General features: G+C 54.2%; 2 protein-coding genes across 2 annotated transcripts in view; both read left to right on the forward strand.

Annotated features, from left to right (window-relative positions):
• Nucleotides 1-8,206: 8,206 nt before the first annotated feature.
• Nucleotides 8,207-14,105, forward strand: LOC147412706 (M-phase inducer phosphatase 2-like). The gene is made up of 16 exons (XM_086481097.1): nucleotides 8,207-8,321; nucleotides 8,508-8,639; nucleotides 9,313-9,364; nucleotides 10,427-10,468; nucleotides 10,731-10,767; nucleotides 10,924-11,031; nucleotides 11,126-11,245; nucleotides 11,464-11,598; nucleotides 11,749-11,823; nucleotides 12,073-12,252; nucleotides 12,379-12,474; nucleotides 12,797-12,859; nucleotides 12,959-13,057; nucleotides 13,349-13,482; nucleotides 13,589-13,700; nucleotides 13,965-14,105. Exons 1-16 carry the CDS (start codon nucleotides 8,207-8,209, stop codon nucleotides 14,103-14,105), a joined length of 1,641 nt encoding a protein of 546 aa, XP_086337223.1.
• A 7,033-nt stretch (nucleotides 14,106-21,138) lies between these two features.
• LOC147412707 (serine/threonine-protein kinase PAK 3-like) overlaps nucleotides 21,139-23,637 on the forward strand; it is a 78,202-nt gene continuing 75,703 nt past the window's right edge. The window contains exon 1 of the mRNA XM_086481098.1: nucleotides 21,139-21,144. Within this exon, the coding sequence (XP_086337224.1) occupies nucleotides 21,139-21,144 (6 nt within the window). The remainder of the gene's footprint in view (nucleotides 21,145-23,637) is intronic.

Consider the following 23,637-nt stretch of genomic DNA (forward strand, 5'->3'; position numbering starts at 1 on the left):
AGGTTGCCCAGAGAAGCTGTGGCTGCCCCCTCCCTGGCAGTGTTCAAGGCCAGGCTGGATGGGGCTGGGAGCAACCTGGTCTGGGGGAAGGTGTCCCTGCCCACAGCAGGGGGTTGGAACGAGATGGTCTTTAAGGTCCCTTCCAGCCCAAACCATTCTACGAAAAGAAGCTGCTTTAGCTCTTGGGCAGAGCAGAAGCATTGACTGTTAAAGAGCAATTTGCATTTTCTTCATCAAGTTTCTGTTTATTTTATTGGCTGGCAAAACCGGGCAAAACATAGACACCAGAAACTCTAGAAAAAGAGTAGCCTAGTATATTGTCCTGCTGTCTTGCTTGCTATGTAAAATAGCTGTTGCTGCTGGAGGGCTGTTGTGAAAGAGAAATGCTATCTGTTTGGATTTACTTGTTTTGTGGGGTTCCCCCCATCAGGCAGTTTTATAACAGCATCTGGTTAATTCTCCCTTGCACGTTGCAGGTGAAAGCGCCCATGGATACCCAGAAGCCCGTCCTTCGGTGAGTGTGAAAGGAACCTCTTCCTTCCATGGCGTTTCAGAACTGTGGAACAGGCTCTGAGCTTTGCCTTTGGTGACAGTGCCAGCCTCGTAGGCTGAACGAAAATACCTTTTAGTGTCTATGCAGCGGCAGTAAAGGGGTCACTGGCTGTTTTCTAATTTTCTGTTCAAGAACTTTTAGACAGATGAAAGTCTGGTTCTGCAGACAGAAGATCGCTTGCTGTTCTTGGGCATGGTGGAATATATCATTCACAACAGTATTCAGTACTGTCTAATTAATCCATTTTAATTTTTAACAACTTAGTGTCGATTTCTGTTACTTGTTATGATTTCTCCTTAGTACAGCTGGATGTGGAGCTGAATATAGATAAGGTTAGAATTGATACGTAAGTGACTGGAACCATTGCAAGAAAGTTTGAAATAATCCTCCACTCTAATGAATACTGGATTGCATAGCAATCCCAGAGATGTAGTCATGCCCTCCCCGTGAATATTGACCAGCTTTAGTAGTGTTGATGTGAGTGGACTGAATAGCAAATGACTGAACGGGGATTTGGCCTTTATTTTCGAGTATCAAGCACCTTAATTTGAGGTTTGGGATTACACAGCAGAGAGCGTGTCTAACAAAATGAAAGTCATCTTTGAATAGTCACACTTCAGATTTTCAGTTGATGCCACTTTCATCATCTTGCTAAAACACACCTTTAAAAGGATGTTTGGGGTTCAGCAGAGCACCATAAGCCTTCCCCATGGCTTTTCCCGTGGGTACGGGTGCATTGGCAGATGCTGTGGCAGTTTGCTCTAGCAGACGTAGGCAGTGGTGAGACAGTCCAGACGGGAGCTTTCAAAAGTTACCGACTCAGAGAATGCTGGTCGGATGTCACAGTGCAGGGAAAAGCAGACTGAAGTGTGGTGTGATTATCAAACCTCCCAAGTGCCAGAATGGGGACTGTCACTCACGCTGCTGGCTGTCTGTCCACAGAGCACAAAACCAGCCTCACAACCCCCACCAGCTCCCTCTGTTTCTGAAGGAGAGGATGAAGGTGATGAAGAAGAGGAAGAGGACAACAAACCTCCCTCTGTTATCGCCCCGTGGCCTGAACATACAAAACCAGGAAGTCCCAGCTTTGGTCAGCACTGCAGCGGGTGTCATTCAGAGCTACATGTTTCGGATCAGACAGCATTTGCCGTCCACGGATGAACGGGCTGGAGTCCTACCGTGACCCAGTGCTTCACCCACGTCACCGACACCAGGAAAGTGTGCCTTGAACTTTCCCATGTAGTCATGAGTTTCCTGTGATTCTGAGAGGGACCGTGTGTTCATCAGTATCAGATAAGAGGCAGCACTGTGTCTGTTAATGCCAGCGGTGTCAACGTGAGCAGCTTTGTCCAAAGTGCCTGTATGGGCTCTCTGGCATCAGCGGAGAGAGCGGTCATCAGACACAGTCCACCCCCTTGCGGGATCCTTAGGAGAAAGTGTCCCCTGGAGGCAGCCGTCGCTCTCCGCAGGCTGTACAAGTAGGTAAATGAAGAGCTTAGGCTGCCCCCTTAGCTTTTCCGTGGCTGCAGTTTGGTGAGGAGAATCCTGCACAGCTCTGCCTTGTGAAGAGAAGGGAGGTCTCTGAAGGACTGGAACGCAGTTCCTCGTGGCCACTCCCTACGGCTTGAAATCCTGATGAGAAGTCAGTTCCACCGTTGTGATCAGAAAAGGGAGATGCTTCCTGCTTCTGTTCAGACACTTGCGTAGCAGCTAAAGAGTCGTGTTGTTACCTGAGAAAACACATGAGCATCAAGGCACAAGGCTCTGGGGCCCTGGACAGACCTATTTCTCTATCCTTCCACCACAGTAAATTCATTGTTTGAGGCATCTTTTCAGAAAATCAATGAAAATTGAAAATGAAACTGACCATGAACTTGTGTAAAGCCAGCCTTTCACTTTTGTCTGTTGAGGTTGAGAAGGGGAGAGCAAACCCAAACATTTTAAGAGCCCTGGATGGGGCAGACAGCATCTTCCTAAGGGTTTGCATTTGAAACACGATCTCAGGGGCATCTCTGCAAGCTGCTTTTCTGACGCAAAATACTTTCTCGTCACAGACCTACACCCGCTCTGTAATTGAACCTGCGGCTGCACCAGCACCAGCTGAAGGAGCCACCACTCGCCAGCCTGAAAACTCAAATGCTTTGTACAGAGACACGGACCGGTGGCAAAAGAAACCCGAAATGAGCGATGAGGAGATCCTAGAGAAACTGAGTATGTGTTCTGTATTTCTTGTCTGATAAAGCAGTGTGTGCTCTACGCGTGTCTCGGGGTTACAGGTGCTCAGTGTTCATCCTCAGTTCAGTGTCGCAGCGTCCCGACTCCCTACACGAACTGTGACTGTGCTGAAGAGGAAGCGAGAGAGCGCTCTGGGTGTTCCTTGTGCCGCTGAGGGCAGCTGTGACGCGGTTGGATTTGCCTGAGCTGCCTTCTCCGCTGAAGGCAGAAGCAGAGATTGTTTCTGGTTGAGCAGAAGGCTGTGACCTCCTGACTGGCCTAGCGAATGCCTGTGTGCTAATGGCCAAATGGACCAGAAGATTTGGGTTCCTGAGTGATCTTTAGACTCCTGATTCTCGGCAGTCATTGGAGCCAAATATACTTTGCAGAAATCTGTTGGGCTGTTGGTTTGGGATTGTTTTGCTTTGTGGTTTTGTTGGGTTTGGTTTCTTTTTTAACCCATAGACAACCACAGCACTAAGCTGATTCTTTCAGCCTCAAGGAGCTCTCCTGCCCCAGATACTCCATTGGTGACATTTTTATGCCTGCTGTTACTACTACTGCTTCTACTAATAGATGGGAGTTCATTTTCATAAGAATTCTCTGTTTTTGTCAGAGAGAACTCCTTTGAAAGAACATCAGTTGGCACTGTGGAGAGAGAGGAGGAGGTGTTTTCAATGTGCCCCAACAGAAAAAAGAAAAAACTTTTATAACAATCCTTTTTTTATTTCTTAGCTTTATGCTTCTAAAGATGTACCCGAGACACATCTGCGTGGCTTGATCAGGTAAAACTGCACTGCAGGCGTGTCTCAGGAGGCAGCCTGCAGCACATCCACTGTATATCCTTCCGATACGGGGCACTTTGTCATAGCTCATTCCCAGCCAGTTCATACCATTAGAATCCTGACCGTTGGCCCCAACCCCTGGCTAGGCCCTACTCTAGGAAAAGACACCAAGCCCTTTGTGATTCTGCAGTACAAGAGCTTAATCTGCTTCTTGCACTTCATAACGGCCAGTGCTGTGTTCTCAGATGGAAACTTGTTGGGTCCATAGCACAGCCCAGTTTACTCTGTGTCTGCTGTTGACTGTTAGGACAGCAAGTGGATGGAGCTACACCTCCTCGTGTGTGATCTCAAAGCCAACACCATTCTGTCTGTAACAGGGACAACAGCTTGTAAAGGGGTGCAGTCTGGCTGTGGCTTCTTCACAGCGGCTGTCAGTGCTCGTCCTTGTGCTGTACCACCCTTTCTGCCGCACCTGCCCTGCCGCTGATGGCTGGTGTGACTGCAGAGGCTGAAGCCTTCCTCAGCTGGGAGATTTCAGCTGCTCCTGTAGAGTTCTCTGCACCCTTAGCAGGTTGACAGGACTCTCAAGAACTGAATCTCAGTGCCATGAGGGAGTATCCAAGGTCTCAGTTCAATAGCTTTAGCTGAGGGCACAATGAAGTAAATTCCAGAGCAGAGGGTTCCTTGCAGGTATGCCAGCTTATAAAGGGAGGAATTAGAGCGTCTTCAACAGAGGCTAAATGTTTGAGGCAGGCTTTGCAAAACAGTGTTAGCAGGGGGTGTAGCCGGTGGTGGGGTTGCCCCGTCGTCTTGCCGTGCTGGCAGGCAGGATTCCTGGCTAGGCATCCAGTCAGATGCCCATGTGGATGCTGAAGCCCTCTTCTCCAGAGAAAACGCCTGGACAGGGGAGGGAGGTATTTGTTCCTACTTACAGTGAATGGTGCGTCACCCGGTTTTGCTTTGGATGCACAGGTGAACAAAGAAGCCTGTGTTTGTGTTGGTGATACAGGAATATTGCCAGATGGGTCAAACAAAATATGCTGTGAAACACTGGAATTCTTCCTCCTGAACTAAGATTCTTCAAGTATTTCAGTGATGTACGTTGCAAGTGAAACCTTGAGAAGTCATTTGCATTGAGCGATCACCTTCGTTGTTTGTGTTTTATCTGGGAAACTACCGGACCAGAGAAAGCAGTATGTTTTTTTTCAGTTATTCCTTCAGATTAGTGTAGCAGATCTTGGCTCTTTCACTCAACACAAACACGGCACCCTAATGACTGCTTGCTCTCCTCGCCGTTCAGACCGCCTGCACCTCCGAGTGGGCCAGAAGCCGTCAGGCAGCGCACGCTTCCCTGTTGGCCTTCAGTGGCAGCTGAGCTGCACGGTGGCTGGTGGAGCCGGCCTGTCCCACGGCCTGTGCCGGCCGGGCTGGCCCTGCCTTCCCCTGCCGCAGCGCAGAGCTGCCGGGAGGCGGCAGCAGCCCACCTGGCCTGCCTGCTGACTCGCCTCCCCTGCACCCCTGAAATGATCAGCATCTCGGTTGTGCAGCTCTGGCTGACACCAGCGCCTGAGGAGTGTTGCTGCTGCTGTTGTCCAGCACGGCTGTGCTTGTTGGGGGAGGTCAGCGTGTGTGCAGTGTCGGGAGTGCGAGTCAAATGCTGGTCACGGATCCAGGTCATGCTGAGGACAAGCAGCGTGGTTCTTCAGATGGCACAAACAAGGTCTGCTGGGGGCCTTAGCCTGGTAATACGTGAGGAGGGTCATAGTTCTCAGAGCCCTGTAGTTCTTGGTTGTAACAGGAGACGCTGTTCTCTAAAAACATAACGGCATTCTTTTGGCAAGCCGCTGAAACGTTGAGAAGATCCCTCCTGGGAACACTGTGCAATATTCTTCCTGTCTGCAAGTGGCACCTGTTCATCAGAATGGATTCCAGAACCCAAGGGGCAGTTAACCTCCAGAAGTCTTAAACCTTCTGGGGAATCGCACAGACTATTTCTTGCTAAGAAGATGAAGGCTCTGTTGTTCCAGCTGTCCTTAGTGTTTCGAGACAACAAGCACTTGCACTGGTACTTGTTCTTTTCTGATCTGTGGCTCCTGTGAATGTTTCTCCAAGTTCTTGGTTTCCTGTCCAGGTGACTCTCCAGAGGACTGTAAAAATCAGTCTTCGTGGAGACTCTCTGTGCTGTGGAGCTGCCTGTATCGTTGTTGTCACCCAGCTGCCTACAAACGGCTCCCAACCCCAGACAGTGGGGCGGCATTTCTGATCTGCTGGAAGGGGGTGTCTCCATTTTTAATGTTGTTTCTTTCAGGGAGCACTGTGAGCGTGGCAGATCCTAAGCAGAAATACACTCGATTTGAACAAGTCGGGCAAGGGTAAGTCCAGTCACAGCTACTTACACAAAAGCACGGGCCAGGTATTTTGCTGGTGTAATATCAAGCGTGAAGTCGGGCAAGCTCCAAACGTGTTCAGACCCTGGGCTTAGATTCTCCTGTCTCTCAGTACTGATCAGAATTGGTGCCTGTGGTCAGAAGGCGTCGTCAAAGAGCACTTGATGCTGGCAACGTCTTGTCTGCAGCGAGGGGCAGGACCTGGAAGATCTACTGTCCCTCAAGTTTGTGGCACCCGTTTGCTTGTTTTCTTAGGGGAAATCATTTTTGTGTGTCTCAAAATAATACGGCCACACTAAAGAAAGGAGAAAAATCTTTATTACCTGAAAGAGCAACTTAGAACCTGATAGCTGTCAGATAAATAACACTTCTCAAGAACATTTCTTTCCAATCTTTTGCTTTAAAAAAGTATTTAGTGATCAGGATTATAACGGTATAGTTTAGAAACTGCAACCAGAGGTTAAATATTCAGCTCTCTTTTCTGGCAGAGGTAGTGAAGACCAACCATTCAGTAATACAGACAGTGTCAACGCACTGTCCTTTCCTCAGATGGCTGGCACGTGTGTTCAGGGCTCTCAGAATGACTGCATGGTGTTGCCGGAGTTTTGCAGATAGATCCAAAGAAGAGGTCTAAGAAGGCACAGCCAGACTGTGCGTGTGTTACATTCTCTGGAAAAAAACCACACACACCCCCGCAAGAAAAAAAAAAAAAAAAAAGAAAAAGGAAAAAACTAAACCCCAACAGAGCAAAACTGGAGAAAAGGGGAAAAGAATGAAATCTATTATTCTCCAGTCTCTGTAGGCACCCTGCCCTTCAGTTTTGGACTGAAAGAATTTAGTATGAACTCTGGAGATTTGCACCAGCCCTTTTTCTTCCTCTTGGACCTAAGTTTTCACTTGGATAGCCTGCATGGCAGGGGGCTTCTGGGCTGCTGCGCTGTGCGCTGCTGGCTGAAGGAGTGGAGGAACCAAGGTGTTTTGGAAACACTACAGGCAACAGAGAGCTCCTGTCAGGGCTTTCACTTCCAGGGTCTAAACCACTTCTCGTGTCTTTGCTGCTCTTTTGTTTCTAGGGCGTCTGGAACTGTCTATACAGCACTCGACATCACCACAGGACAAGAGGTGGGTGTGAGCAGCCCCAGCAGATTTGGCAGGGGTTCAGCGCTTTCCCCCCTGGTGCGAACAGTGGATGGGCTTTCGGATTGCCAGGAGACCTTTACTGCAAAGACTTCCACATGGCTGGGGGCTTGTGGCTGGGGGTGGGGGCAGTGTCCGAACACTGGGCTCCCCCCTGGGCTGCACATTCACTGATGGACACCCACCCCTCATCCTGCCCAGCCGCACGCCCCACGTGCAGCCCCTCAGCTATGTCCCCCCACCCACGCACCCCTCCATGCCTCCCCAACCATGGCCCTCCACCCACGCACCTGTCCGTACACCCCAACCACGCACTCCTCCATTTCCATTTACCCCCTCAGCTGTGACCCCCCATGCCCCTCACCCACTTTGGGCCGAGCTCTCCTGTGCTCTCCAGCCATGTCCCCCCACCCAGCCGTGCCTCCCCCCATGCACCCCCGTAGCTGTGCCCTCCCCCCCTCCCATGCCCCCACTTTGGGCCACCCCCCTCACACCCCCCAGCCATGCCCCCTGCTGGCTATGACCCCATGTGCCTTGCCCCCACTTTAGGGCATGTGTCTCCGTCCCCTGTCCCGCGCCCCCCCCCCCGCCCCCCGTGCCTTGCCCCCCCTTCAGACCATGCCCCCTGCGCCCCTCCAGCCATGCCTCCCCACCCTTTTTGGGCGATGCCCCCTGAGCCCCTCCAGCCATGCCCCCCCCCCCATTTTGGGCGATGCCCCCCGCGCCCCTCCAGCCATGCACCCCCCCCCCATTTTGGGCGATGCCTCCTGAGCCCCTCCAGCCATGCCCCCCCCCATTTTGGGCGATGCCCCCTGAGCCCCTCCAGCCATGCCCCTGCACCCCTGCTGGCCCCTCCCCCCGTGCTTTGCCCGCACCCCCGGGCTCCGCTCCCCTGCCCGCGCGCCCCCGACCCGGCCGTGGCCCCGCCCCCCGCCCCTCCCCATTGGCTCCCGCCGCGCCGCTCCCCTGTTAGTTTTCGAATATAAATAGGGGCGGCCGCGGGCGCGCGCCCCCCCCCCTCGCGCACCGGACGGCGGAGCATCGGCGCGGCCCCGCTCCGCTCCGCCGGGGCCGGGAACGGTCGCTCCAACGGGTGTAATTAACGCCTCCCTTCCTTTCCTGCACTCGCCATGGCGGCGCAGGGCGGCCCCGGTGGCCGTGGGCTAGCCGGAGTGGCCAGGAGGCGAGCGGGCATGTCGCCTGTCACCCCGCTGACGCTGGATACGGACAAGCTGGTGGGACTGGGAAGGGGAGTGGAGACGGGGGGGCTGCCCCGCACCGCAACCCCCTCCCCCCCACGCGTGAATGCTGCCGGCTCAGGGCAGTGCTGAGCGCGGAGGGGGGGGACACCACCCACCGCCCCACCCGAGGGGGGCACCCCGAGGGGTACCGGTGGGTCCCCATGGGCTGATCGCCGCCCCCGCCCTGCCCGCAGCCACTGGGACACCCCGAAGCGGCGGGTGGCGGGGCTGTCCTTGCAGAGGCGCCGGGCCAGCCCGTGCCGGGGGTCGGCAGCCTTGGGCTCCCCCCGCAGCTCCGTCTCCTCCGAGTCCTCGGACGCGGGTGAGCGATGGGTGCTGTTGCCACACCCGCCCCTGCCCCGACCCCCCTCCTCCCCGGGGCTGGGGGTGTGCAGGGGGAGCTGTGCCAGGGGGGTGGGCGTTGGGCAGGGGGGTCACTGCATGCAGGGAGGGGGCTGGGAAAGCAGGGGAGGGGTTTGAGGGTGGGGAAGGGTCTTTCTGGGGGTGCACGTGGGAGCCGGGCCCCCCACTCTGTCTCGGCTCCTGGCCATGCTCTGAGTCAAACTGGGATTTTAAACGGGGATTTCCTCCCCAGCGCTTCCTTCCCTGTGCTGGATGATGGGTGGGAGCCCCCCCACCCGCCCAGCCCTGCACCCCGGGGGGGGGCTCGGCTGTGGACCACCCCAGTGGGGGTCCCTGGGCAGGGTGATGTGGGACATGTTGGCCAGGATGGGTGGTCCCAGGGTCATCCCTTTGCCATGCTGGGGGACGGGAGAAGCTTTGGGTGAGGGTCCCGCCTGAGCACACAGCAGATCCCACCCTGTGGCCCCCTCCCCAGCGCTAGAAGGGAACACAGCTGGGGTGGGAGGGCTCCCCTGCACCCTGCCAGCGCCCCACCGGAGCGGGGGGGGACCTGTGCTGGAGCAGGGTCCCGGGGGCACGGCGTGCCTCCCACCCCCCCCCCCCGATGCTACCCCTGCCCCTTGTTCCCGCAGGAGTGGGGCTGGACTCCCCCACGCAGGAGGACCCCGCGGCACTGGAGGAAGTGTGAGTGTCCCTCGCCCCGCGTCCCCCCACTCCGGGAGGTCTCCACCCTTGCCCACTGTGTCCCCCCTGCTCACCCTCCCCAGGCTGCCTGCAGTGCCCACGCTCGGCCTGTCCCAGCCTTGCTGGGGGACTGTGCTTCCAGCTGTGCCCTCCACCCCAAAATTGATTTTTGGTGGGGGGTGCTGTGAGAAACCACCTCTAGTGGGGGTGTCGGTGCTGGTGCTCGGCCCAGCCCTGCTGCAGGCAGGGGTCTGGCAGCGGGTGCAGGCAAGAAGCCTCTGCGGTGCTGCCGTGCCAAGTCCTCCTCTGGCAGGGACGGCCGGCAGACGGCTCGCTGCCTCACCACGCAGCGGGGTGAGGGTGCTGAGCACCTCCCTGGGCTCCCAGCACCCCCGCCTCAGCCTCCTTGGGGTGCTGCTGCCCAGGCCTCGCAGATTTGGGGTGCAGGGATCAGCTGAGAGCCGAGCTCTGTGGGGCTGAGGGGCTCTGGGTGCCACGCCGGTGCCACGCCGGTGGCTTCGCCCACTCCCGGGGCCGTTGGCAGAGCCCCTCTCTGGCAGATGTTGGTGACTGAGTAACTGGGGGCAGATGGTGATGCTGGGGCAGCCTTGGGGCTGGGTGGGCTGGGCTGCAGGGGACACGCCAGTGCCCCCTTCGTCCTGTCGCAGTGTGCAGCTGCATGGCCATATGGCCGACGGCCAGCATCCCCAGCATCCCCGCTGCCGGATTTACATACAGGTGGAGAGTGGGCGCCACTGCCACCAGCTACATCTGGGCCCCGAGTGGGGTCAGCGGGGTGCCCTGGACCACCTCAGCGTGCTGCTTAACCCCCCAGCCCAGATTGGGGTCCCCCCGTCTGAAACCAGTGATTTCCAGATGGGGTTTTAACCCTTTGTGGGGCTGAAAGCCGCTCAGCTGCTCTCCCCTTGGGGGGGCTGATGACCCCTGCGTGGGGTGGGGTCCCTGTAAGGGCTGCGGCTGCCCATCCCCGGGGCTCCTGGGCTGCTCAGGCTGGGGCACGGGGTGCCATCCCCCCTAACCCTGGCTCCTCTCTTCCCGCAGCTTCGAGACAGCAATCCCAGAATCCAGGAGAGCTCTCAAAGAGTAAGTGAAGGGGCTCTGTCCCTGTGCCCAGACCCGAAAGCCAGGCTGGCTGTCTGCCCTTCCCTGGGGTTTGGATCAAGCTGTTGGTGTTGCTCAGTGGCTGGAGGAATTGCTGCCCTGGGGTCCTGTCCGGGGAGGTCTCACCCCACTGTGGGGACCCAGGGGACAAGGGGGTCCATGCCAGCTTCGGGGCGGTGGGGGGGGTGGGATGCTGCTGGTCCAGGGCATCTTCTCTCCTCATTCAATCCTTTTCTTTTTGCAGCAATAAGCTCCTTATCCGGAGGATCCACTCACTGCCGGTAAGTCCCGGGGGCTCTGCAGGGCTGAGCTGAGGGCGGCTGGATCCTGCTGTGCCCCTGGCTGAGCTGGGAGGAGGAGGAGGAGAAGGAGGAGGATGGAGCTGGGGAGCGCAGGGGCTGTGCAGGACCTCTCACCCCTCCCAACCCGCCCCGCAGCCACAGCTCCTGGGGGCCAGCCCGGTCCTGAAGAACATCACCCACTGCCGGGAGTTCAACAGCCACGGGGCCAGGGAGCAGAGGGGCCCAAGGAAGCCTGAGGACAAGGTGAGGGGGGACAGTAAGGCTGGGGAGAGGGAGGCAGGACCGGGGAAGGGGCAGGGGGATGCCGTGCCCACCCCCCCCTCCCCCACTGCTGCAGGAGGGGTTTGTCTTCAAGAAGCTGCAGAGGCCAAGTCAGCGCAGCCGGCTGCCCGCCAGCGATGGGGCTGCGGGGAGGGACTCCCTCAGCCAGAGACTCGGCTCTGCACCCGGCCTGCTGGTGAGAGGGGCTGGGGGTGCTGAGAGGGGGGCACCGGGGGTGGGTGGTCCTGCTGCAGGGGCTGCTGAGCCGGGACCTGCTGCTCCAGCCTCCCTGTTTGCACTGGAGACCTGTGGGTGTGGGAGCTGGGGGGATTGGGGTCACTGTGTCTGCAAACAGGGCTGGTGTGGGGCTGGCCCCACTCCTGAGCCATGGGCTGTGTCATGTCCCCTCCCCAGTTCGACACCCCTAAGAAGGAAAACGCCGCCCAGGGCGAGAGCCCCATCATCCTACGCCGGTGCTCCTTGACCTCCTCCATGTCTGAAGAGGAAGATGATGGCTTCGTGGAGGTCCTGGATGAGGAGGAGATGAAAGTAGGGAGGGCTCCTCCATCTGGACAGCTGGATGTACCCTGGGCAGGGGCTCCGTCCCTGCCCAGGGGGGTGCGAAGCAGCAGTGGGACTCGTTCCCTTCACGCTCTCCTCTGTGTCGCCCCGTGGCCCCCCCGGGTGCCTCCCCGGCAGAGCAATGCTGACGTGCCGCAGGGGATGGAGAACCTACTGACCGCGCCGCTGGTGAGGAAGGAGGAGGCCGAGCCGGTACATTGGGTGTCTTGGGGGGTGGATGGGGCCCCAGGCTCCCCCTTCCTTGGGTCTCCAAGGTGGGGTCTGAGGGTGAGGGTCACTGGTTGGTGAGCAGCACTCACCCCAGGGCTGTGGGCTTGTCCTGGGTGGTGTGCAGCCACTAGAGAGGGACCCTTTTCCCTTTGTTCTCGTGGTGCTGGGGAGGGTGTATGTGGGAGGAATGCAGGACCCTTGGGCAGCGACACGGGCTCTCTCCCCACACAGTGTCCGGTGAAGCACGGCAAGTGCCGGCAGCTCTTCCGCTCGCCCTCGATGCCCAGCAGCGTCACCAGGCCCATCCAGAAGCGGATAGACCGACCCCAGGACCAGGACAACCCCGTCAAGACCAAGCGACGGAGGAGCGTGGCCGGTAGCCCTGGCGAGGAGGCGGCAGCGGCGGAGCCGGTGGGTGATGGGGAATCCTCGGGGTGAGGCGTCCTTGCCCATCCCTGGTGGGACTGCCCGGTGCCACGGCTCTGCCGGCGCCCTCGCTAACGCCGAGGGGGGTGTCTCTGGTTCATGTCCCCGCAGAAAGCGCGGCTGCTGTGCTCCAGGTCCTTCTGCCACGAGGAGATGGAGAACCTGCTGGCCAACGACCACCGGGAGCTCATCGGGGACTTCTCCAAGGTAGGGCTGCTGGGGGTGCTGCAGGCTTGGGGGTGCCGCCTGCCCCCCTCTCCTGAAACAAAGGGGGACCATCAGTGGAGCCCTGCGCTGGTGCCAGAGCCCCAATACAGCTGGTGGCCCTTGTTTGGGACCAAGGGGACTTGGGGCTGAGACTTTCCAGCCTGAAGAGCCTGACCCTCTACTCTTCCAGTGCCGCAGCGCCGTCCCTCTTGGGAGGGAGCAAACCTCGCAGGCAGGGGGTCTTCTGGGCTGGGGGGAGCGGGTGGCAGCCAGGACGTCTCCCCGGGGACAGATCCTGACCCAGCACCCGCCTCTCCTCCAGCCTTACCTTCTGCAGATGGTAGAGGGGAAGCACCCAGACCTGAAGTACATTTCCCCTGAAATGGTAAGGGAGCAGTGACCTCTTCCCCAAAAAAACACCCCCACAGGGCTGCCTCCCTGCCCCCCCCCCCCCCCCCGCCTCGGTGACGGGCTCCCCCCACAGATGGTGGCAGTGCTGACGGGGCAGTTCAGCAGCCTCATCGAGAGCTGCGTGATCGTGGACTGCAGGTACCCCTACGAGTACGAGGGAGGCCACATCAAGGTCAGAACCGCTGCTGCGCCCCTCGGGGCTGGGGACAGGGTGGTCATGGGTGGGGGAGACACAAACCTGTCAAACCTCAGAGGGGCTGATGCCCCCCCCAAAAGGTGCTGAACCCCCTGGAGGGGTTGAGAGCCTCCCCAGAGGTGCTGAGCCCCAGCTGGAAGGAGGAGGGGGGTGAAGGCATTCCCAGCAGATGGGGCAGAAGGGCGGCAGGGTATGAAGGCCCCCCCCGCTCCCCGAGATGAAATGGGAGGAGGGGGGGGGCTGAAAGGGGCCCCTCTCCCTCGCCAGGGCGCCGTCAACCTGCCGCTGGAGCAGGACGTGGAGGAGTTCCTGCTGAAGAAGCCCATCGTGCCCTTCGACGCCAGCAAGAGGGTGATCGTCATCTTCCACTGCGAGTTCTCCTCCGAGAGGGGGCCCAGGATGTGAGTTTGGGGGGGTTGGGGGAGGTGGGGTGGACGCTGGGTTCTGCTGGACCCCCGGACATGGCAGGATCCTATCTGGGTGCCAATCCTGTCCCCTGTCCCGCAGGTGCCGGTTCATCAGGGAGAAGGACCGAGCCTGTAACGAGTACCCCCACCTCCACTACCCCGAGCTCTATGTCCTGAAGGGGGGGTACCGGGAGTTCTTCCCCCAGTACCAGGTAAGCCCCCCTACCTTTCACCCCCTGTGTGGGAGGGCGGGCGGTCCCTGGCAGGAGGGTGAGAGTGCTGGGTGGGGGGAAATCACCCTCTCCGCTCCCCAAAACCCTGCCCTGTGAGGGGAAAGGGTCTGGCTCTGAGCATCCTCCATGAGGGTGGTACCTCCAGGGGAAGGGGGTTGTGCTGGGGGTCCTGGGAGGTGCTGGGTTTGCCCCAGGGGGTGGGGAGGGGGGCCTGCGGGTGCTGACAGAGCTGTGGGTGCCCAGATGCACTGCGAGCCCCAGGACTACCGGCCGATGGACCACGAGGACTTCAAGGAGGACCTGCGCAAGTTCCGCCAGAAGAGCCGCAGCGGGGCGGGCGAGCGCAGCAAGCGGGAGCTCTACAGCCGCCTCAAGAACTTCTGAGGGACCCCCGCAGCCCCCTGCCCACCCCCTACCCAGGGCTGCCGGCGCTCACGGTTGCCCAGCTCAAAACCTGGTTGCCCCCCTCCCCCCACCCCCCCCAGCCTTCCCAGCTCTGTGCTGGGTGCCCTGCCCAGCATCGCCCCCCTCAGCAGCGTGAGAACCGGGGGGTATGGTTGTGGGTTTTCACCCCTTTTTTAACCTAAGCAGGGTTTAAGTTTTACCCCAAATGGTGGCTGGGGGCTGTAGCATGTGAGTGGGGAATGCCTAGGGGGGCTCAATCCCTGCCAGGTTCAAACTTCCTCTGGGAGTGGGGGTCAGGCTACCTCCCCTCCCCAGCATCAGGGATGGGGCTCGGGGGCTGTGGGGCAGCCCCCCAAGCCAGTGCCCCCCTTCCCCTTGCACCCTGGGCTGGGTGGGGGGTGGCTTTGCCAGCTTTGGGCAAGCCACGAGGCTGCAGCACATCACACACACACACACACCCCCCCCAGGGTGATCCTGTGTCCCCAGGCCCTGTCACACACACCACCACCACCCCGTCCATAAGGGCTGCGACCCCCCGTCAGCAAAGCTTTATTGGCAGAACTCTTATAGAAAAGCACTTAAACCTCCTTTGCAGCCAGGGGGTGCTGCAGGGGGTGGGGCTGGGGGGTGCCCCTTGTACTGCTCACTGACTATTTGGGGAGTTCCTTGTTGTCGTGGTGTTTTGCCACCCTGTTGGTTAACTTTGGGGGGGGCGGGAGGGGCTTCACCCCCACCCCAGAGTGGCTGCTGCCAGAGCACCACATGCTGGGGAGGGGGGAATGGCCCCTGTGCCCCCATGTCTTGTTTGTTTTTATTGGTTTTTTTTAACATTTCTGTTTAATAACTTTGTGAGGAGGGAAAGCCTTGGCTCTGGTCTGTGACTGCGCTGCGAATCTGAGGGGGGTCAGGGGTCCCCCCCTGCTTTGAGGGTGGGGTTGGGGTGCTTGAAGGAACGGGAGAGCTTTTTAAAGGGGTGATGGCTGCCCTGTGGGGCTGGGGTCACAGCTAGACCAACCCCCTCAGGGCTGTGTGTGGGGCAGGAGGAGGGGTGGGTATGGTGGGGTGACCGTGGGGTCCCACAACTGGGACAGTGGTGTGTGGTGCGGGGGCACCCCCAGCTCGGTTGTTGTGCCCCTCATGCTCGCCCTGCCACCTGCTGCGCCCCTCCCCCCCCCAGGGTGATCCTGTGTCCCCAGGCCCTGTCACACACACCACCACCACCCCCCCGCCCCCGGGGTGATCCTGTGTCCCCCAGGCCTGTGACACCCTGACGTGCGGAAAAGACTTTACAACCCGAAAGGTTACACAGTAGGTGTGTTTATTGCGCGCAGATGCATGGGGGATCGCTCCACCACAAACGTGCATCCCCACCGTGGCCGCTTCTCCAGGATTTACCCAGTTAAAACATCACCTATTTCGAAACGCCTAGACATATTCATGACCTGTCCCCAAAAAGGCCATTCCTCCCTGTCACTTGTCATTTCCATAATCTCCGCCTCGGGCTCCTCCTCGGGGCGCTTGCGCAGTTCCTCCTGGTGGTCCTGGGCAGGGGTGAAGGCCGTAGGTCTTCCTCGCCGTGTACTCCTCGCCTCTCCCCTGGAATCTCTAATTTGGCTGAGCTTGCAGTCCCAGACCGGTTTCAGCCTGGTCTGTCCCTGTGTGCACACCTGGCTATCTCCTTTTTGTCCTTGGTTAGAGATGGATGTTAGCGAGCCCTCCTTAGCCCTTAGCTCCTCCTGCCTTTGACGCCTTTGAGCCATGAATTAGGTCCTTGTTTCTGTCCTTTCTGTTTCCCTTATCAGCTTCTTTCTCAAGCAATTTGCAGGGGTTAGTGACTAATTGTCTAATTGCATGCGTGTTAGTTCTGGGATGCAAGTTTTAATAGGTTTAGCTTTTTCCTATGTAGCTCCCTATTAATATTTTCGATATATCTTGGGTTATAAAATATATTTTCTATATGTCCCCCTACCAATTCCCCCCTTTTCTATTGAGTTAAGTGAATTCTTTTACTTGGCTATTCTGGTTGGTATAATGCTTCGTACATTGAAGTTATTCTTCTAACTACACGCCAAACCCACATATATAGGGTCCCTACTAGAAATAATAAAATAGCGGTAGCTATCAACAACACTACTATTGGATGCATTAGGACGTTGAAAAAGTCCGGTGTCTGAAGGTGACCACCCAAAAAGTGTATCCCACCATTTGTGTTCTCCGTCCTTTTTGACCCTTTTCAAGACCCTACTTACCTCATTTGCCTCATGATGAACAGTTATTAGAGTTTCCGGTCTATTATTCTTGGCTTTCTCTAATATCTGTATTAAGTCTGGGTGTTTCAACAATCTTTTTCTCACTGCTAAGTCTATCCCTATAGTTGTGGGTTCTAGTTCAGAAATCAGTGTATAGTTTGATCTCAGGATTTGATGAGAAACCACAGGAGCAAGGTAGCTAAAGTCACATCCTGTGATGGTGGTAAAATTACAAATACAGAAATTCGAGTGATTCCTGGTGTCTGTTTCTACTCCTCCTACAGACACAAAGCGACATGTTGTTCTTAAACAAGCACAACCTTTTCCTGCATAGACGACAACCAGTTTTGGACTGGCATTCGGGCGAATTTCAAGGTGACAGACCTTTTGGTCGGTATCCAGCAAATGTCTTGTGCCCTCATGGTATTGCTTTCGCAGAGAAATCCCTGTTGCTCCCGTACAACGCAGGATTCTAAGTCAACTGTTTGCCGTTTGTTCTCTCTCTTTCGGGCCCATGTCCTATGTTCCAAAGGATAAAGCAAATTTTGACCGTGATTTATTCCCATGGCTATTATGGGATGTATTACAGTCACTGATGCATTGTGGATAGTTAACACGAGGGCAGTGACTGTGTGTGTGGTGGGGTTATAGGTAAAGTTTACCATTTCCCACCAGGACTGGAGCTCTCTTTCCCTATCAGTGGCACTATCCCAAACTGTCTTCCGTATCTCCGTGGGGAAGACCCCTTCCACTCCTTCCCTTACAATAGGTGCAGTTATTGATTGCATCCACAGCTGGGCCTGGATACAGCTCAGGGCCAATGAGATATTACTGTGGAGCCCTCCAATTGCAGCTATAATGATATTATGATCCCTTATGTTTGTCCGTTCCCAGTCGGGTAGAACTTCCGACACCAACCATTGGTGAGCTCCTGGAGCTAATAGGGAGGATTGTGATGGCTGTTGTAATTTGGACAGATCAGCGGTAGAGGCAGCTAATTTGTTCATTATCACTTCTGAATCTGTGGTATTTAGAACCCCAAGTCCTGTCCCTAACACCCCAGCTACATCCCTCGGTATTCGCCTTTGAAAAATACCCGTTCTCCTGCGTAGCCAAGTGGTCCACCCTTCATAGGAAGTCCGTAAGAAAGGGGAACACAATGGTTGTATTTCTGAAACCTTAATTTGCATCATCAGTTCCACCCTTTTTAGAGACCACTCTGGGTTAAATAATACTTGTAGCTGACCTGTATCTCTGAAGACATACGGACCAATCTCATAAATCTTAGATTCAAGTTTAGTTTGGGTTCGGACTGTTTGAGTGCTAGTATCAGCTGTATAGGTTGTGCAGGGCCCCGCTGTCGTAGACGGTACAGCATCTATCTTCAATTTCAATGGTAATCCTATTTCACCACGTGCCCAGACCCAGGTTACAAAGACAGGTTGTGTTAGAGTAAAATTATGCCAACAATCCAAGATGCTGCAAGGCTTTCTATTTGTTGTGTTTGTTATTATATTGGATACAGCTATCTGGTTTGCCCTTTTGTAGGAAGTTCCGTTAATTCCTCGGCATCCTATGCTTATGTTTTGACCCAGCATTCCCTGCAGTTGAGGCATCATTCTCTGAAGGTCTGTGCTCCAATAATTTTTGGGCTACACTTCATTTTTATGCATAACCACGGTGTCAAGGCTTAAGCTTTTTCTATCAGAGAGCGTTCCCATATCCCCAGTATATTCAATATGAGCTTGGGTCCATGGCCATTCTGGGGTGTTACTGTTCAGCCCTTGGGTTACGATAACTACAAATACAACAATTTTCCTGACTAAATCTTGGCAGGCCGAGTTACTAAACACTTCTGGGTGCAATATACTCATTTCGCTCAGCGGAGCTTTAGTTTCAGTTCATCCTCACCCTGTGTTACTTTCCAAGGAGTTTTAGGAGCTTTCTTCACTCAGGAGTGGTGAATCCAGGCGCTTTGTTCCCTGATCTTGATTGCCGTGAAAGAGGTAAGAAGCACTTGGTATGGTCCTTCCCACTGTGGCTCCACAGTTTTCTCTGTAAGAGACTTAACATACACCTAGTCTCCAGGTTGTATGTTATGCACTGACCCATCCAAACCCCTGCATCGGGTTCCAAACACCTGTTTTTCAATTTTACGAAGCTGTTTCCCTAATGGCACCATATAGGAAGTCAACAGTTCTTCACCAATTTGTGAAGAGGTTCCCTTTTGTACCCCATAGGGTCGCCCATATAGGATTTCAAATGGGCTTAGCCCTTCCTTAGCTCGGGGTCTAGTTCGTATCCATAGCATTGCTAGGGGTAGAGATTGTGGCCAGGCCAAATTGGTTTCTTGTCCTAATGTAACAATCTGTTGTTTAATCAAGTGATTCATTTTCTCCACCTGGCCACTGGATTGTGGCCGGTATGGAGTGTGTAGTTGCCAATCTGTCCCTAGATGGTGGCTTATTTGTTGCACAACTTTGGAGATGAAGTGCTGCCCTCTATCTGAGGACATCACCGCTGGGTCTCCAAACCTGGGTATGATTTCTTGTAGCAACACCTTGGTCACCTCTCGAGCTTTAGCTGTTCTGCATGGGAAGGCTTCTGGCCAGCCTGAAAAGGTATCAGTTGGTACAAGCAAGTATTTATACCCCCCTTTTCTAGGAAGTTCTGAAAAATCAGTTTGCCAATGTTGTCCCGGACAATTCCCTTTCCCAATTTGGCCCATTTCTGGTTTGGGGACAATTTTTGGATTAGTCTGGAGGCAAAGGTCACCTTGCTGAGTCACTTGTCTGACAGTGATGTAAAAATATCGAGCTGTCCCGTGTCTGATAAGGTATTTGTGTAATGCCTCCGCCCCCCAGTGTCCCTTCTTGTGTTCCTCCCGGACCAATGGCCAAACCGTATAAGAGGGGACTATGAGTTTCCCATGTGATGTTATAACCCACCCGTCCTCATTGTCTGTTCCTTCCAAATCTGTGATTAACTTTCGATCCTCCTTAGTGTATTCTGGCTTACCTTCTAGGGTTATCTGTCCGTCTGGGACTAGTGCTCCCTCTACCTGTACTGTTTCTTTAGCTGCCTGTTTTGCCTCTCTGTCCACCAGTTCGTTTCCTCTTTCCAATTCAGTGCTCACTTTCTGGTGTGCCCTGATGTGCATAATTGCCACTTTTTCAGGAAGTTGGATTGCATTCAAAAGTCTTAAAATTTCCTTTGCGTGCTTGATAGTCTTTCCTTGGGAGTTCAACAGTCCTCGCTCCTTCCAAATTGCTCCGTGGGCATGTACCACTCCAAAGGTGTATTTAGAATCAGTCCAAGTATTCACAGCCTTTCCTTCGGCCCTCTCCAGGGCCTGAGTGAGGGCTATGATCTCGGCCTTTTGTGCTGAAGTGTCAGCTGGTAGTGGTCCAGATTCTATTACCTTTTCAGCAGTGGTGATGGCGTACCCAGAATGTCGTTTTCCGCCCAGGATATAGCTGCTCCCATCTGTGAACCAGTGCTCTACCCCATCCATGGGGGTATCCTTTAGGTCCATGCGGCTAGAGTACGTGGCCTCAATCGTCTCGAGGCAGTCGTGGTCCACTGGTTCTCCAGTCTTCCCACTAAGAAATGAAGCTGGGTTGACAATGTTAGTGGTCACAATCTCAACATCATCCTGCTCGACCATGATAGCTTGATATTTCAGGAATCTCTGTGGGGAGAGCCAATGTCCCCCTTTCACTTCAAGGACTGTAGACACTGTGTGAGATAGGAAACCAGTCATTTTCTGACCCAGGGTAGACTTCTGAGGTTCCTGGACATTCAGGATGACTGCTGCTACCGCCCTTAGGCAGCCAGGCCACCCTTTGGCAGCAGCGTCCAGTTGTTTGGAGAAGTACGCCACAGCTCGTCTGTATGGTCCCAGGTCTTGTGCCAGTACTCCTAATGCTATTCCCTGCTTTTCATGGGAAAACAGGAGAAATGGTCTACTCACATCAGGGAGTCCCAGTGCAGGTGCTGACATCAGGGCCTTCTTCAGCTGATGGAATGCCCGATCTGACTCAGCATCCCATTGGAGGTGACTTTGACTGGATTTTATCAGGGAATACAGTGGTTTGGCCAGCAGGCCATAGTCATGTATCCAGAGCCGGCACCACGCCGTCATTCCCAGGAAGGTCCGCAGTTCTTTTACAGTCTGTGGCCGAGGGGTCTGGCATAGGGCTTCTTTCCGGGTTTGCCCCAAGGGCCGTTGCCCTGCACCGATCTTATACCCTAAGTATGTAACCTGCTGCAAAGTCACTTGTGCCTGGTTTGGGACACTCAGTACCCCTGAAGCCCAAGAAAAGTTAATAAACTTACAGTCCAGGTGACACAGGCTTCTCTGGTTTTAGTTGCAATGAGGATGTCATCCACGTATTGTAGTATTTTTCCTTCTTCCGATGGTGGTTCCCATAATCCCAAATCTTTTGCTAGTTGGTTCCCAAAGATGGTAGGGCTGTTCTTGAAACCTTGTGGCAACACCGTCCTTGTGAGCTGGGTCTTCCGACCGCTCTTAGGGTTTTCCCACTTGAATGCAAAACTTTTCTGACTGGCTTCATGGAGAGGGAGGCAAAAGAAGGCATCTTTTACTTCTATAAACTGTAAACCAAATTAAATCAGGGGTTAATGTGATTAGCAAGGTATGTGGATTGGCAACCCCGGGGTATAGAACCTCTGTTATTTTGTTAATGGCCCTCAGATCTTGGACTATTCGATAGGACCCATCTGGTTTTCGGACCGGGAGAATGGGGGTATTGAACTCCAATTCACATTCCCTCAATAAGCCCAATTCTAGGAATCGCTCTATTTTCGGTTGAATCCTTTCCCTGTCTTCTTCCTTTAGTGGGTATTGTTTGATTCTTACCGCTCTCTGTCCATCCTTCAAATTTATTATTATTGGTTGGGCATTCTTGGCACGTCCTGGGGCATCAGTCACCCAAACCCCGGGGCAGACCTGATTAATGATCTCCTCGTCGATTTGTCCTTCTATGGGAATATTCACCAAAGACAAGCTCATTATTTGTACATATTGATCATCATTTACCTCCAGAGTAATCTCACCCTTTTTGAATTTTATCGTGGCCTCCAGCTGTTCCAATAGGTCTTTTCCCAACAGGGAATTCGGTGAATTTGGCATAGACAAAAATTTATGGATGCCTACCTGCTTAACCAGTTTATATTTTAATGGTTCCAAAAAACAAGTTTTGTCACTCTTACCATGACATAGTCATTTCCTAAAGGCATTAAAGCTTGATTCAAAACTGAGTATGTTGCCCCCGTATCAACTAGAAACTCCTTTTTTTTGTTTTTTTTTTTTGTTTTTCTCCTCATTTCATTGTAATCAATGGATCCTCTAATCAGCCCATTACATGTGCGATCGTTTTTCTTGGGTTATCCCGCCACCTATTGTTCCCCTGACGCTGTCGCTCCAGACATTCCCTTTTCCAGAGACCCGTTTTTTTACATATAGCACATTGATCCCTGCTCAGGGGTGCCGGTCCACGTCTCATCCTGGATTTAGGTTTCCATTCTCTCTCTTCTCCAACTACTGCCACCAATTTGCCTAGACTCTGCTTATAATTGTCCTCTCTGTTGCTAAACACCCTCCAAGCCTCTTCCAATAACACTTCCAAGTTTCGACTATTTGGTGGACGTAATTTTTGTCATTTACGTCTGATATCATTCTGAGATTGTCCTAGAAATAGGGATACCAGATGTTGTATTCCCACTGCTGACCCGGGGTCCAGTGGTGTATGACAACACATCGTGTCCCTTAGTCTATCCAGAAATTTGGAAGGGGACTCAGAGGGACCTTGTTTCACTGCATATAGCACTGCTCGATTTATAGGTTTTGGAATTGCCTTCTCCATTCCTTTCACTACCCATCCTTGGTATGCTCGTAATGTATCCACATCAGCTGATCGATTAGGGTCCCAGTTTGGGTCCTGCAAGGGGAAGTATTCTTTAACATCACCCCTTTTTATCTCATAATATTCTTTTGCCAAATCCCCGGCAGTTTTTATAACCAACTGTGTTTCTGTTTCGGTTAAGCAGTCCAATAACAGTTACATGTCATTCCAATCGGGGCTGTACTGTTTTATTATAAACTGGAGAGTTTGAGTAACGCCTACTGGGTCACTGCGATATTTTTGGGCAGCATCTTTCCATTCCTTCAGCTCGTTACCAGAGAATGGTATTTTGACTTTTCCTGTTTCTCCATCCGGTCCACGTGCGTCCTGGAGAGGAGCTTGGAGAACTGTTTCTGTTATCTGCCTTCCCCGGGTTCGGGAAGATATCGGGCTATCTGGTGGGGAGGAGGGAGGATGTGGAGGGGTACGGACCCTTTCTAAGTCCTCATCTCGCCCTTGTGGCTGCTGAGGGGGCCTAAATAGGTCACTTAGATCTTGTTCTGATCCACGGTTAGTTTGACTTCTCTCTGTACACCTTTGGCCAATGCTACAAGCCGAACAGCACCTTTTAATTTATTTTTGTTGTTGTTTTTGTTTTCTTTTTCTAATGCAAGGACAATGGGTTCTCGTGGGGGTACTAATCCGCAGTCCCTTTGCCACTCAGGATTGTCCCGGAGAACAAAGAACATATCAGCGTATGTTACTTCATCCCATTTCCCTTCTCTCCTCAGAAACAACATTAACTGTAAGAGCGTGTTATAGTCTAACGTGCCGCCTTCCTTAGGCCATTTTGCCCCATCTTCCAGCTTATAAAGCGGCCACCATTGATTGCAATACTTAATTAACTCTTTCTTCTTTTCTGTGCCCCCTTGTCCTGCTCTGTCTTTCCAATGTGTCAGAACACATCCTAAAGGGGATTTTTCATGAGGTTTACTCTTTCCTCCCCCCATCTTTTGTTTTTCAAACCCGAACCCTTCGCTTATCTTTTCCTTCGTTCTCCGCACAACTCTACTTTCCACGGACCAACATTACTACTTATCAATATCCACGTGTTACACAGACGTATCAAGGATGGGCACGGCACTCCTTATTCATACTTCAAATTATTACACTTGCTTCGCTCTTCTCCGGCCTCCTCAGTCGCCCCAGCTCGGAACCGCGGATAGAGCTCCTCACTCACTTCGTACGTCTCACTCACGCATACACTCAGAATGTCCGGACAGTTTTGATAGTAACGACAGGAATTGTAATTGCAGGAAGCTTCAACTAACATATAAAGCCATTCACAAACGACTCATGTTGATCCCCAGGCAAATCATACAATTACCTCCCCTT

The sequence above is a fragment of the Leptosomus discolor genome, unplaced genomic scaffold (assembly GCF_034619465.1).
Source record: "Leptosomus discolor isolate bLepDis1 unplaced genomic scaffold, bLepDis1.hap2 HAP2_SCAFFOLD_67, whole genome shotgun sequence".
NCBI classification, from domain to species: domain Eukaryota; kingdom Metazoa; phylum Chordata; class Aves; order Leptosomiformes; family Leptosomidae; genus Leptosomus; species Leptosomus discolor.

Excerpts from the sequence above, each read along its gene's own strand:
- LOC147412706 (XM_086481097.1), top strand. The coding sequence starts at position 8,207 with ATGGCGGCGCAGGGCGGCCCCGGTGGCCGTGGGCTAGCCGGAGTGGCC. Across the intron at positions 12,860-12,958 it reads AGTACATTTCCCCTGAAATG|ATGGTGGCAGTGCTGACGGG; the intron begins GTAAGGGAGCAG and ends CTCCCCCCACAG. Across the intron at positions 13,058-13,348 it reads ACGAGGGAGGCCACATCAAG|GGCGCCGTCAACCTGCCGCT; the intron begins GTCAGAACCGCT and ends CTCCCTCGCCAG.